The following is a 13,579-nucleotide window of genomic DNA, read 5'->3' on the forward strand; positions in this document are numbered from 1 at the left end:
AGTGCTGGATAATGACGTTCGTTACTATTGTTACATGTATTGGATGTAAAAAAGACAATAGCTCAATGAGTTTGTGAGGGTCTTGTGAACTTTTAGAGGGCGGTCAGGTTGAAGGCCAAGCGTAACGGAGAGCATCAAAGCTCATATTCCTTCTCCTCATCTAATCCTATTAAGGCTCATGCTTCAGGAAATAGCAGTGCCTGCCGGTAATGAAGAAGTAGATTAACCAAGCGACCAAATAGCAGCCCTGTTTTCTCCTCCAGTAATGTCTGAATCATCATTGCTTATCTTAGATGGATGTTTTATTTTTTTGCTTTAATATTTTGGCTATCCAAAAGAGCGTAGATGGATGTGTGATAATATATACGAACAAATTACTCTTCCTCTATTGTATGTATGTATAAATATAATTTTTTATCACGTAACACTTAAATTGTCACACTTGTAATAGCTCGGGAAATGTATTAAGCTTTTTTTTTTAGAAAGTTAAGTAAGCATTAATTGAAGTTGTAGTGTAGGAGCTGTGATGGAATCATTTGTGTATGTTCTCTGCTGCCACCTGTTGGAGAGTAGCTACAAACACTCACTTGGCAGGGTGTCATCCAACTAAATGAAGTCCGATTTAAATTCTTGCTGGACCGTTTTAAATATAACTTCGACACATCTAAGATGTTTTTTCAGACAAATATAAGATGAAAAGTGCACTCTTAAAACGCAGCAAATAATGTGACGTCACCCAAAATGGCACCGCCCTTTTTGGGGGAAATACGCCAATTAATAATACTATACTAAAGTTTTTGGGGGAAATACGCCAATTAATAATACTATACTAAAGTTTAGTATAGTATTATTAATTGGCGTATTTCCCCCCAAAAAGGGCAATATACTATATACTATACTAAACTTTAGTATAGTATTATTAATTGGCGTATTTCCCCCAAAAAGGGCGGTGCCATTTTTGGTGACGTCACATTATTTGCTGCGGTCTAAGAGTGCACTTTTTTTAAGTATTAAGGAATAATATATGAATACAGTTTAGTTTAGTCTAAACTAAACTGTGTTAATATATTATTCCTTAATACTCAACAGTCGTATTGCCATGTTTTAGATTACCATAAAGGGAACCATTTCAAGTCATTACCCGGAAGCTCCAAATGTAGTTTTTTCCTATTTCCCAGCAGTTTTGAACGCACCATTATCTGAAAGCTGCTGTGTGTCACCGATACGAAGTTAAACATTTGAAAACAAAAATATGTAAGACCAGCAACGGATAGTATAGTGGTTTAATTAAACATTTTAACAAATTGTATGTCACAATTAGTGACATAGGTTAATTGTTTTGATTTGTATTTCTGGTCGTGTCATCCTCGTCCGGACTGAAGGGTGACACGCAGTGCGGCTGGATCAAAAGAGAGCGAGCGTCATTATACAGGACTGCAGTACCTGGAGGAGGTTGAGTTAAAAAAATGAGGCTCTCCTAACTTTATTCCTCCTCTCTGTCGCTAGGTGTGTGCTAAGTCAGGACAGCATACAATGACCATAAAAGGAGATGTTCGTGTGTAAGTGTCTGGAATGACAACAGATGCAGGTCATATCATAAATGTTGGCATTAAGCTAAACATGTAGTCTCTTCTCGACTTTTTTTTGCAATCCGAAGTCCCAATTAGGGCCTCTTTCCTACGTGAAATGATCCAATCCAGCTCTGCCTTATCTTATGTGCTCAAACTGAAATACTATTTACTTAAACTTGGTGGTTTGCTATTTCCAATGTGAATATAAACCTTCACCATAAGCAAAACATGAGTTAATTAACTTCAGTATAAAATGTAAAAGGAGTGGCTTTAATGGCAGCCCATCCCTTGCGGGGACTCACGTGCATACGCAAGAGATCTTTGAAAAAAGTATTTGAGAGTGAACGCTATTATTTATTAAAGGCCTACTCCAGCACCCCCCGCGACCCCGAACGGGACAAGCGGTAGAAAATGGATGGATGGATGGATGAAAGCCACTACTACAGACCACGCAGTCTGATAGTTTATATATCAATGATGAAATCTTAACATCGCAACACATGCCAATACAGCCGGGTTAACTTATAAAGTGCAATTTTAAATTTCCCGCGAAACTTCCGGTTGAAAACGTCTATGTATGATGACGTATGCGCGTGACGTCAATCGTTGAAACGGAAGTATTCGGACACATTGTATCCAATATAAAAAGCTCGGTTTTCATAGCAAAATTCCACAGTATTCTGGACATCTGTGTTGGTGAATCTTTTGCAAATTGTTTAATGAACAATGAAGACTGCAAAGAAGAAAGCTGTAGGTGGGATCAGTGTATTAGCGGCTGGCTGCAGCAACACAACCAGGAGGACTTTGACTTGGATAGCAGACGCGCTATGCGACGCTAGCCGCCGACCGCACGGATGATCGGGTGAAGTCCTTCGTCGATCGCTGGAACGCAGGTGAGCACGGGTGTTGATGAGCAGATGAGGGCTGGCTGGCGTAGGTGGATAGCTAATGTTTTTAGCATAGCTCTGTGAGGTCCCGTTGTTAAGTTAGCTTCAATGGCGTCGTTAGTAACAGCATTGTTAAGCTTCGCCAGGCTGGAAAGCATTAACCGTGTAGTTACATGTCCACGGTTTAATAGTATTGTTGATTTTCTGTCTATCCTTCCAGTCAGGGGTTTATTTCTTTTGTTTCTGTCTGCAGTTGAGCCCGATGCTATCACATTAGCTCCGTAGCTAAAGTGCTTCGCCAATGTATTGTCGTGGAGATAAATGTCACTGTGAATGTCCATTTCGCGTTCTCGACTCTCATTTTAAAGAGGATATAGTATCCGAGGTGGTTTAAAATACAAATCCGTGATCTACATTAGAAAAAGGAGAGAGTATTTTTGGTGATTTAACCCCCAATTCCAACCCTTGATGCTGAGTGCCAAGCAGGGAGGTAATGGGTCCCATTTTTATAGTCTTTGGTATGACTCGGCCGGGGTTTGAACTCACGACCTACCGATCTCAGGGCAGACACTCTGACAGATTTAAAGATTGCGTGTCATTCTGGGATACTTGGAAAAATTAAGACTTTTCAAGGATGCTCTGAATATTGACAGACTTCCATCTAATACATGATAAAATAAGAACAAAATCCAGTTATATTTATCCAATTTATTAATAACAAAAAGCTTTTAAAAGTGTTTTTTTTTTAGGCGTTACTACTTGGCATCCGCTTCCTCCTTGGAGAAGTTCTTGATCATCTCCTCCTTCTTGGCCTGCAGACGCTCTTCTCTGCGTTTGCGAGCCTCCCTCGTTTTTGTACGGCGAGCCTCGGCCTGGTCACTGGATGATCACAACGCAGCAAAAACAGTTAACGAGTGCACGGGTTCCTAAATGGAGTTTTTACCAGGAATAGGACAGATCTGGGTGACTTACGACAGAAGCTTCTTGCGAGCCTTGTCCGCCTTCAGCTTGTGGATGTGCTCCATGAGGATGCGCTTGTTCTTGAACACGTTACCCTTGGCCTTCAGGTACAGACTGTGGTGCATGTGCCTGTCGATCTTCTTCGACTCCCTGTAGCGGCGGAGGAGACGCCGCAGGATCCTCATGCGCCGCATCCAAATCAGCTTCTCTGGCATACGGGCGTTGGCGGTACCCTTCCGCTTACCTGCAGTGTGAGGAAGTGTCAAAAAAGTAGGCTTCTGGGGGGTTTCTGTATATTTTGCTCATCATTCACAATCCCTACGTAAAACAAGAACACGAACGTCTTTCTTTTTTCATGCATTCTAAATTGTAATATACAGCAAGTACGAGGTGGCTAACAATGCAGATAATGGGGTTAGTCTATTGCGCCCATAAAGCACTCAAAACATCCAAAAACCACCACCAATACTACATTTACATGTCATGACCTGAATATTAATCAAGTGTCAGCGATATTATTATAAGCGCTAAAGTCAAGGAACTACTTTTAGCGGCATTGTGATCATAGAGAGGCAACCATAGACATCTTCTAAGTAGACGCAGCATCGACCGCTACTGCCTACTGGCGCTGACGAGACGCGGGGCCGCCATCTTGGAGTGGTGATCCGCCCCACTCAGTGCAATTCATTTGGCAGGAGCAATGAACTGTCAGCGCATTTAATTCCTCTTACCTCCCTGAATACCACTGATTTTCACGCGTTTTTTTGTCATACGTGTAGCTATGATAAAGGACACATGTTTTGCCGTGTTTTATTATTCATAGTTTGCTTAACAGTAATATAATATCCTTATATGCTATAAGTGACCAGACGTCCGAGATCAAAACTGGGAATATAATCCCAGAGAAGGGGGGAAAAACGGTCAGATATTTCTAAATTGAAGAAACAATATGATTAGGTTATACATATATACATGCGTATATAGTACATAAACAATGTATGAATACATTAGATATCTATATATTTTAGGGACCTATAGACTGTATCTCTGTTGCTGTACCAGCAGAGAGTTTATTCTGTCTTGACACTTTGTATTACATTCTTCCCTTAAATGATGTTTACAGTGATTGTTTTACAAGGAATTTTTTATGTATGTCGCTTTGGATAAAAGTGTCTGCCAAATACTTAAACATATATAAACACCTGAATGTCTTTATATCAGCTAAAACCACCAATCTGTTTCACTGGATTCAGAATAAAACCAAATTCTGTCTTACAATCTTTATCTTCATCATTTATTTCAACTTTATGTTATTCAAGTATGACATTTTTAAATGTAATTAATTTCATTGACAAGCAATTCTATTATGGTCATACCCTTGTTTGCTAGCGGCTACGATTTTGGTACTATTGAAGATCTTCGCTCCTTCTCAACTCTGTGGTAATATTCTTTTCACAAAATACAACCAATAGTACGTTAATGTTAAATCTTACTTGTGAAAAGTAATCCCCCGATTCCTATTTTCAACAGTCCGCTCATTTGAGCAGGAAAACGCTGAACACCAATTTGGTTTTCTACCTGTCAACTGTCAGTTTAGGCTGCTCGCCGGCTCCTCGTGACCACTTCAAGATGGCGTCCCAATTTCTCGCGTCACAGCAGCCAATGCTGCGTCTACTTATAAGATGTCTATGGAGGCAACTATCCTGCTCTTGACACACTGAGCTGCAGCATCACCTTTGAGTTGGTAAAAGTTCATTCTAAATGTATAAATTAGAGATGTCCGATGATATCGGCCTGCCGATATTTTTGTCCGATAAATGCTTTAAAATGTAATATCGGAAATTATCGGTATCGTTTTTTTTATCGGTATCGGGTTTTTTAAAAAAATTTTTTTTAAATCAACATAAAAAACACAAGATACACTTACAATTAGTGCACCAACCCAAAAACCTCCCTCCCCCATTTACACTCATTCACACAAAAGAGTTGTTTCTTTCTGTTATTAATATTCTGGTTCCTACATTATATATCAATATATATCAATACAGTCTGCAAGGGATACAGTCCGTAAGCACACATGATTGTGCGTGCTGCTGGTCCACTAATAGTACTAACCTTTAACAGTTAATTTTACTCATTTTCATTAATTACTAGTTTTTATGTAACTGTTTTTATATTGTTTTACTTTCTTTTTTATTCAATAATTTTTTTTAAATTTATCTTATTTTATAAATTTAAAAAAAAAAGACCTTATCTTCACCATACCTGGTTTTCCAAATTAGGCATAATAATGTGTTGATTCCACGACTGTATATGTCTGTATCGGTAATTAAGAGTTGGACAATATCGGTTATCGGCAAAAAGCCATTATCGGACATCCCCAGTATAAATCATGCCTCTCACTTGTATAGTGGAAGGATGTTGCCATAAACTGAGAAGTTGGTCAATTTTGACATTCAACTTAGACCAGGAGATGTCCACAGACACGGAAAGACGCTCGTTTGCGCCAACTTTAAATAAAATAAAAAAAAGGTTTTATTATGGATTATGATTCATTTTTAATGTCATCTGAAAGGTATGAATATCCCATCAGTCAGCATCTCAATAAGAGTAGACCTTGTACAGTAAGTGATAGTTTTATGTTCGTAGTGTGTATTCTTTGTTTAACACTTAGCAATACTGCTACTTGCTGGATCGGCTTATCACTCAGGTTCTAAAACTTGTTGCTCATCCTCCTTGTGTTCAGGCTCAAAAAGATAAGGTTCTGGATCATCTTGTGTCCCAAAGTACTCGTCGTTGGCGCTCATGAAGTCAGCCAGGATTAGTAGACGCGTTGTTGTTGAAGGTAAAAGTGAATGTTGTGATGCATCTGGAAAAATAAGCCGCAGCTGTATGCTTAAAATGACCAAAATAGGTTAATGTTATTATGAATGGGCCTGTAACTAGATTACATATATACTTACAGCGTGTATATAAAATGTTTAAGGAGTTTTTTTAGAGCGCTTTATAGGCGTAAAAGAGCGAATTCCATTACCTCCATTGTTAGCTGACTCTTGCTAGCATTTATTTACTCGTTAGATTGCATTTTAAAAAACATGTTCTTGTCTCATTAGGATTGTGAATAATTGGCAAAATCCCCCCCATTAAAAGCAATCAAGCAAAGCCACCCACCATAGCCCATGTGACGACCCTTGCGGCGTGCCAGCGTGTTTTTGCGGCAGCGAGCGCGGGAATGGACCGCCACTGGTTTCCTGATGATCAAGCCATCCTTCACCAGCTTGCGGACCTGCTGGCCTGTCAAACAAATATTGGGCAAAGTCTGTGATTAAACGGCGACATAGTAACTACACTTCGGCTGTACGGCAATAAACTTACGGGAGTTGGCATTGGCAATCTCGTTGGTCTCGTTGGGATCCAACCACACCTTCTTTTTGCCACAGGACAAGACGCTGGCCGCCAGGCGCTTCTGCAGCCTGAGCGTACTGGGTAAACAGGTTTAAATGGGACGTTGTTACTTGCAATTACACCTCAGCAGGCATTAATGTGATCCAAACATACTGGATGCATTCAAAGCTTAACTTTTAGGAGTGCACAGCCTCGCATACAAAGTCTGTGTGGATACAAACGCTCCGGTTTAACTGGCGTCAAAAGTGCAGGCTTTAAACTGCATACAAGTCTTGAAATGGTGTAAATCAGTCAGATAAAACCCACCTTATAAACACTACGATTGACCATGATTCTGTAATTGTTGCACGCATTTGGTGTAGGGCGTCAAAGGAAAATTACACCGTCTCGCTATTGGCGGACAACAAATCTTGTCATCAGTCATTCACAGCAGTACAGCCAGTTTGGTTGCAGAGAGAAAAAGGGCGGGGGTAAGCCAACACTGCCATGACGCCAAGTGGCCAACTGACACAAACGCACATCATGGCCTACACAGACCTGGCCCCAGTCAATGCTGTATATTCTGTTTTCTTTTGGCGGAGAAAAAATGAATGCGATACATGATTATTTTGTGTCTACAGAGTAAACCAACTGCCCGAGGCCTCGCCTGGCTTTGAAGGTAAACTACTATAGCAAGTATTTCCATACATCTGTTGTAGGGGCTGGGCGATATGGCAAAAAAATGATCATGATTTTTTTTTTCATATCATCCCATTTCGATTAACACAAAGTAGGGGTGCAGCTATCAATTATTTTATTCGATTAATTTAATAATCTGATCAGACTATTTTAGCCTTGATGCTTATTTTTTGGCTTGCCATAACTTGTATTCTTTTTTTTCTAATAAATGCACATCATCAACATTGAAATAGCATTTTTAAAATGTGTGCATAAATTTAAAAAAAAGTTTCTTTCAAATCTCCCCAATACGAGCTGTGTCCCAATTCAGGGTCTGCATCCTTCGGAGGACCCGGCCTACGCAGCCTCAGAAGGCTGGACCTTCGGAGGCACCGCCGAAGGATGCGTCACCCGTTAAATGGGACAGTCTAGCCTGCGGAGGATACTTACATTTGAAAATGTATTCGCTGCCGGTGCCGCAGCTTGTATTTGCCGCCATCGTCAAAAAGATCCGGGTTGAACAAAGGCGCGCAAAGCATCTTGGGATATGGGTGGCCATGAAGGATAGTCGCGGTGCATCCTCCGAATACAGGGGAAAGGAGGGCGCATTTGTCGGCTGTATTTGGAGGACCATTCGAATTTGAATTAATTGGGACAGCCTTCACGCAGCGTTGTGACGCAAGCAGCCTTAAAATTCGCCCTTCGAAGGATGCAGACCCTAAATTGGCACACTACGTGCGCTCCATTTAAGTGGCCGTGCGAAATCTACGTCCAGATATTTAAAGTTCCGGGAACTCCATGCGGTCCAGGTTTTATCAATTTGTATTACTGGTAGTTACACTTAAACGATTTATCGTATCATCAGAATTCAAACTAGGGCTGGGCGATATGGCCTTTTATTAATATCTCGATATTTTTAGGCCACATCACGATACACGATATATATCTCCATATTTTGCCTTAGCCTTGAATGAACACTTGATGCCTATAATCACAGCAGTGTGATGATTCTATGTGTCTACATTAAAACATTCTTTTTTATACTGCATTATTATATGCTTATTTTAAACTTTCATGCAGAGAGGGAAATCACAACTAAGTCAATTTACAAAAACTGTATTTATTAAACAGTTATTAAGCAGTGGCACAAACATTCATGTCATTTCCAAAACAGAAAGTGCAAGATTGTCAAAAACATTTTAAAACAAGCTATTAGTGCACTTTTGTGCATGATGTCACTAAGATGACATATCAAAACAACAATAAATTAAAGTGCACTTTTTGTACAGGACGCCGCTACAATAGTTAAAAACAAATAAAGTGCACTTTTGTGCATGATGTCACACAAGATATTTCAATAACTTTCAAATAAAAATGAGCTGCATAATAAGAAATCAAATAGTGTATGTCCTTCGCTATGTGGTAGGTTCCTGCGGACGTTATCTCCTTCTGTTTTAGACTCTTTTTTTTTCATACGGTGTTGATGTGGAAATGATTGCTTGGGCATTTTGTTGGTGTGGCACCGAACAGAGATGTTGACATGCGGCGTTTCAAGCACTCTTCATTCTCTAGCGGGTGACTTTTCAAATGATGCTACACATTAGCAGTGGTGCTACTTTTTGTAGCAACGCTTTTGCCGCATACTCTACATATTACGGTTGTCTGTTCGACATATTCCCGCTTGAAGCCAAACCACCGCCAGACGATGGACCCTCTGCTGTTTTTCTAGGGAATAATTATTCTTCATTTGTTACCAGATTCGCACCTTCTTTCTCTCTTATTACCACTCTCATCGCACCGCTAGCATCACAGCTAATGTTACCATGCCGCGACCTCTCTGCTCCACGAGAGCGTATGACGTTGCACGTTGCAGTATGTGACGTATGCAAGAAGGTGCGCTTGTTTTACCACTCTGTGAGAAGGAGGGACAGGAAAGAGTGAGAAACGCATGTAGTGTAATGCCCGCAACTAAAAGCAACTGCGCGAGAACGTATACTCGAATATCACGATATAGTCATTTTCTATATCGCACAGAGACCAACCCGCGATATATCGAGTATATTCGATATATCGCCCAGCCCTAATTTAAACCAAAGCTTTTTTTCCAACTGAAATAATCAATGTAATCGTTGCAGCCCCAATATTACCTTTTTTTTTTAAACCCCTAGTTTCATAGCATCTGTGCTTAAAGACTGAAACTAGAAATTAGTTCAACATTACGACATACTGAGTAAAGTAAGCTAATTAAATAAAGCACAATAAGATAAACCCGTACCAACAAATACCTTAAGTTTACATGCTTTCACGTGAAAGAAAGCACACAAAGGTGTAAGTTATTGTTAAAACAATGGCGGCCAAATTACAGTTTAGTATTATTAGAAACTGTCAAGTTATCAACTTACCAAATGAGATTTTTTTTAGATTTGGTTAGCCATCTCGCTAGCATTAGCAGTAGTAATACTAATGAATAAGTAACAATAATTTTTCACACGGATTTTGGATGACATTAAAATGGACAAAAAAAGGAATAGCACCTGACATTAGGGCGCTGTTTGGTTCTGTGTTTGAGTTAGTTTTGGAGCTTTTTCACACACGCGTGTTTGATGTGGCTGTTTGGAAGTATGAGTGACAGAGAGCTGGCCTGAGAAGGGTGCAGGGCTTCCATGTTTGAAGTGCTCAGTCCACAGACACAACATTCTCACCCTTACTTCACTCAACTTTGTCTTTACGATGACATTTCCGTCAAATGACATCTGTTTTTGTGATTTTCCACATTCAATAGTAAATTCTGTTTTTATTGGGCCATAAATAACTCAAAGTCACGGCAAACATTTATTTTGCTGCTCTCAGCTGCGTGTTTATCTTTAAGTTGGGTCATTCTGTTCACATCTACGATTGTGTTTTTGTTTTTTCCGGACTCTGTTTGGCTGTTGTAACGGATATGCCTGCCAAGTTTGATCACGTTAATCTTAACAGGTTATTATTAGACTTAAACTTAGACAAACTTTAATGATCCACAAATGAAATTGTTCCACACAGTAGCTCAGTTACGAAGGATGGAAAGTGTAAGGATGGAAAGGACAATGCAGGTATAAAATAGACTAAAAATGTACTGTAGTAGCAATATAAAATATAACATATGTAATATTTACATAATATGTACAGTATATAATATATACCGATATATTATATTATGTTTATATCATATGTACAATATATAACAATTACCATGTACAATATTACAGTATATGTAACAGCTGCAGCATAAAATAGAGAGTAGATCCAGCAGAAAATAGACATTATAAACAAAGAGAAGTAGCTAACATAGAAGGTGTCAGGTAATAGACAGATATCATTATTGTGATCAACCTGAAATGTATCACGATCGTCGATCATTCAACCTATTTTGTTGAGTTTGACTTTTTTCCAATATCCATTTTATATTAAAATTCTTAGTTAAAAGAAGGGTTATTTTCCCCTGGTCTGATATTGGGTTTAAAATTGATTTCTAGACACACGTGTTAATATACTATCTCAAAATGGAAAAAAAATATCAGTTTATGGATGAATAAAGGATATCTTGAGGCAAATCATACCCTATACTCCAGGGTTTCTTAACCATGGGGCCCATTGTTAGAGCCGCGACCAAGAAATATCTGTTTCTCAGCTGCGGTCCGAATAGGCCGCAGCGGTACTCAGTTGCAACACACTTTTCCACCACTTGCGGCAGTAATGACAATATCAAAAACAGAAGAAGTCAGAAGCTAAAGTCATTGAGCAGTTGATTAAGCACAAAAATTATGACTAAAGTCATATACTTTAATTTTATTGACAGTTTAAACATATCCATTATTTAGTTTATTTTAGCACAAAATAATTGTATGTAAATTTATTTTTCATCATTACTTATTTTTCTCATCAGCCTGACCTAAGCCTAATTTGTATTTGTTAAATACATAATCTTTGTGTATAAAACACATGGTTTGATATTAGAGATGTCCGATAATGGCTTTTTTGCAGATATCCGATATTCCGATATTGTCCAACTCTTAATTACCGATTACGATATCAACCGATACCGATATATACAGTCGTGGAATTAACACGTTATTATGCCTAATTTTGTTGTGATGCCCCGCTGGATGCATTAAACAATGTAACAAGGTTTTACAAAATAAATCAACTCAAGTTATGGAAAAAAATGCCAACATGGCACTGCTATATTTATTATTGAAGTCACAAAGTGCATTATTTTTTATTTTTTCAAAACAGCAGCTTGGAATTTGGGACATGCTCTCCCTCAGAGAGCATGAGGAGGTTGAGGTGGGTGGGGGTTAGGGGGTAGCTGGGGGTGTATATTGTAGCGTCCCGGAAGAGTTAGTGCTGCAAGGGGTTCTGGGTATTTGTTCTGTTGTGTTACGATGCGGAGATGTTCTCCCGAAATGTGAAGTGAAGTGAAGTGAATGGTATTTATATAGCGCTTTTTCTCTAGTGACTCAAAGCGCTTTACATAGTGAAACCCAACATCTAAGTTACATTTAAACCAGTGTGGGTGGCACTGGGAGCAGGTGGGTAAAGTGTCTTGCCCAAGGACACAACGGCAGTGACTAGGATGGCGGAAGCGGGGATCGAACCTGGAACCATCAAGTTGCTGGCACGGCCGCTCTACCAACCGAGCTACACCGCCCCGAAATGTGTTTGTCATTCTTGTTTGGTGTGGCTTCACAGTGTGGCGCATATTTGTGACAGTGTTAAAGTTGTTTATACGGCCAACCTCAGTGTGACCTGTATGGCTGTTGACCAAGTATGCCTTGCATTCACTTGTGTGTGTGAAAAGCCGTAGATATTCTGTGACTGGGCCGGCATGCAAAGGCAGTGCCTTTAAAGTTTACTGGCGCTCTGTACTTCTCCATACGTCCGTGTACACAGCGGCATTTTAAAAAGTCATACATTTTACTTTTTGAAATCGATACCGATAATTTCCAACATTACATTTTAAAGCATTTATCGGTTTCAAATAGAGATGTCCGATTATATCGGACATCTCTATTTGAAATAATTTGACAAGGTTGTAAAATGTATGTAGGCTAGACTAAATTACTGAATACGATTCAAATCAAGAGTTGCTAATTCAGTGTTAATATTTGAGTGGGCCCCGGGACCCTCAGTAGTGGAAAAGTTGGGCCCCGAGGTCAAAAAGGTTAAGAACCCCTGCTCAAAATATGTTATTACAGCATGAATTGTTTGCTACTAACTCAAAACATTGACCCTTTTAAATATATATAATGGTCAAAATGTTGATCTACGAAACAATAAGTTAATTGCATTATAAATAAGTGCATGTCAAAATGTACAATACAGAAAAGTTGGGGCTATGTTATGACATGTCTGTGAAGTTGCTGCTAGCTGGCTAACTAGCATTGGACCTCAACGCGCAATTTGGCCAAATCCTCGCTTTAATTCACATCAAGACTAAAGTGCCACCTTCACTAAGGTCTTTAACAATTCAGTTAATGGTGACGTAAACCTTTAGACCTTATAAACAGACCATATTTGATTATTGAACACCAAACTTACCTCATAGCTGCGGCTAGCTTGACGTTCAGGGCGGAAGTAGAGCAGCGCGGTCGCTACCATTATAGCCGTCGACGTCTGCGCAATGGTCACATCTAGAAATAACATCATATAAAGTTAGAATGTGTACAATTTTATCTGAATGTTTACATAATTAAGGATTCCAATAAATATGTCCAATGTTATGGTGTTAAAAACAGTATTGTTGTTTTCAACATCCCCTCAAGACTGGGGGCAAATGGTACGCTCCATTTTAATGTAGTTATTTTCTTCACCAGTAGAGGGCGCGCTATACTGTCGGGAATCTTTTGTCTGCAGGTGCACAATTCTTTTAGAATCAGCAACATAAAGTGATATTCATGATTGCGTACACATTCTCAATAAAAATAAATAAATAAAAGCCTTATTTAAAAGCAAAAAACTACAAAATTATCAATTTTTTTATGTAGAATATAAGATCTCGTAGTCGCTACCATTATAGCCATCGACGTCTGCGCAATGGTCACATCGAGAAATAACATCCTA

General features: G+C 39.2%; 1 protein-coding gene across 1 annotated transcript; it reads right to left on the reverse strand.

The window, feature by feature from the left end:
- Positions 1–3,151: 3,151 nt before the first annotated feature.
- LOC133655422 (large ribosomal subunit protein eL19-like) lies at positions 3,152–13,106 on the reverse strand. The gene is made up of 5 exons (XM_062055578.1): positions 13,058–13,106; positions 6,794–6,900; positions 6,590–6,712; positions 3,431–3,662; positions 3,152–3,337 (listed from the first exon to the last, which is right to left on the reverse strand). The coding sequence occupies exons 1-5, from the start codon at positions 13,060–13,062 to the stop codon at positions 3,214–3,216; spliced, it is 591 nt and encodes a 196-aa protein (XP_061911562.1). The 5' UTR covers positions 13,063–13,106; the 3' UTR covers positions 3,152–3,213.
- Positions 13,107–13,579: the final 473 nt, after the last annotated feature.

This window comes from Entelurus aequoreus, linkage group LG08 (assembly GCF_033978785.1).
Source record: "Entelurus aequoreus isolate RoL-2023_Sb linkage group LG08, RoL_Eaeq_v1.1, whole genome shotgun sequence".
NCBI classification, from domain to species: Eukaryota; Metazoa; Chordata; class Actinopteri; order Syngnathiformes; family Syngnathidae; genus Entelurus; species Entelurus aequoreus.

Excerpts from the sequence above, each read along its gene's own strand:
- LOC133655422 (XM_062055578.1), bottom strand. Across the intron at positions 6,713-6,793 it reads GATTGCCAATGCCAACTCCC|GCCAGCAGGTCCGCAAGCTG; the intron begins GTAAGTTTATTG and ends TTTGTTTGACAG. Across the intron at positions 3,663-6,589 it reads GGGTCGTCACATGGGCTATG|GTAAGCGGAAGGGTACCGCC; the intron begins GTGGGTGGCTTT and ends CTCACACTGCAG.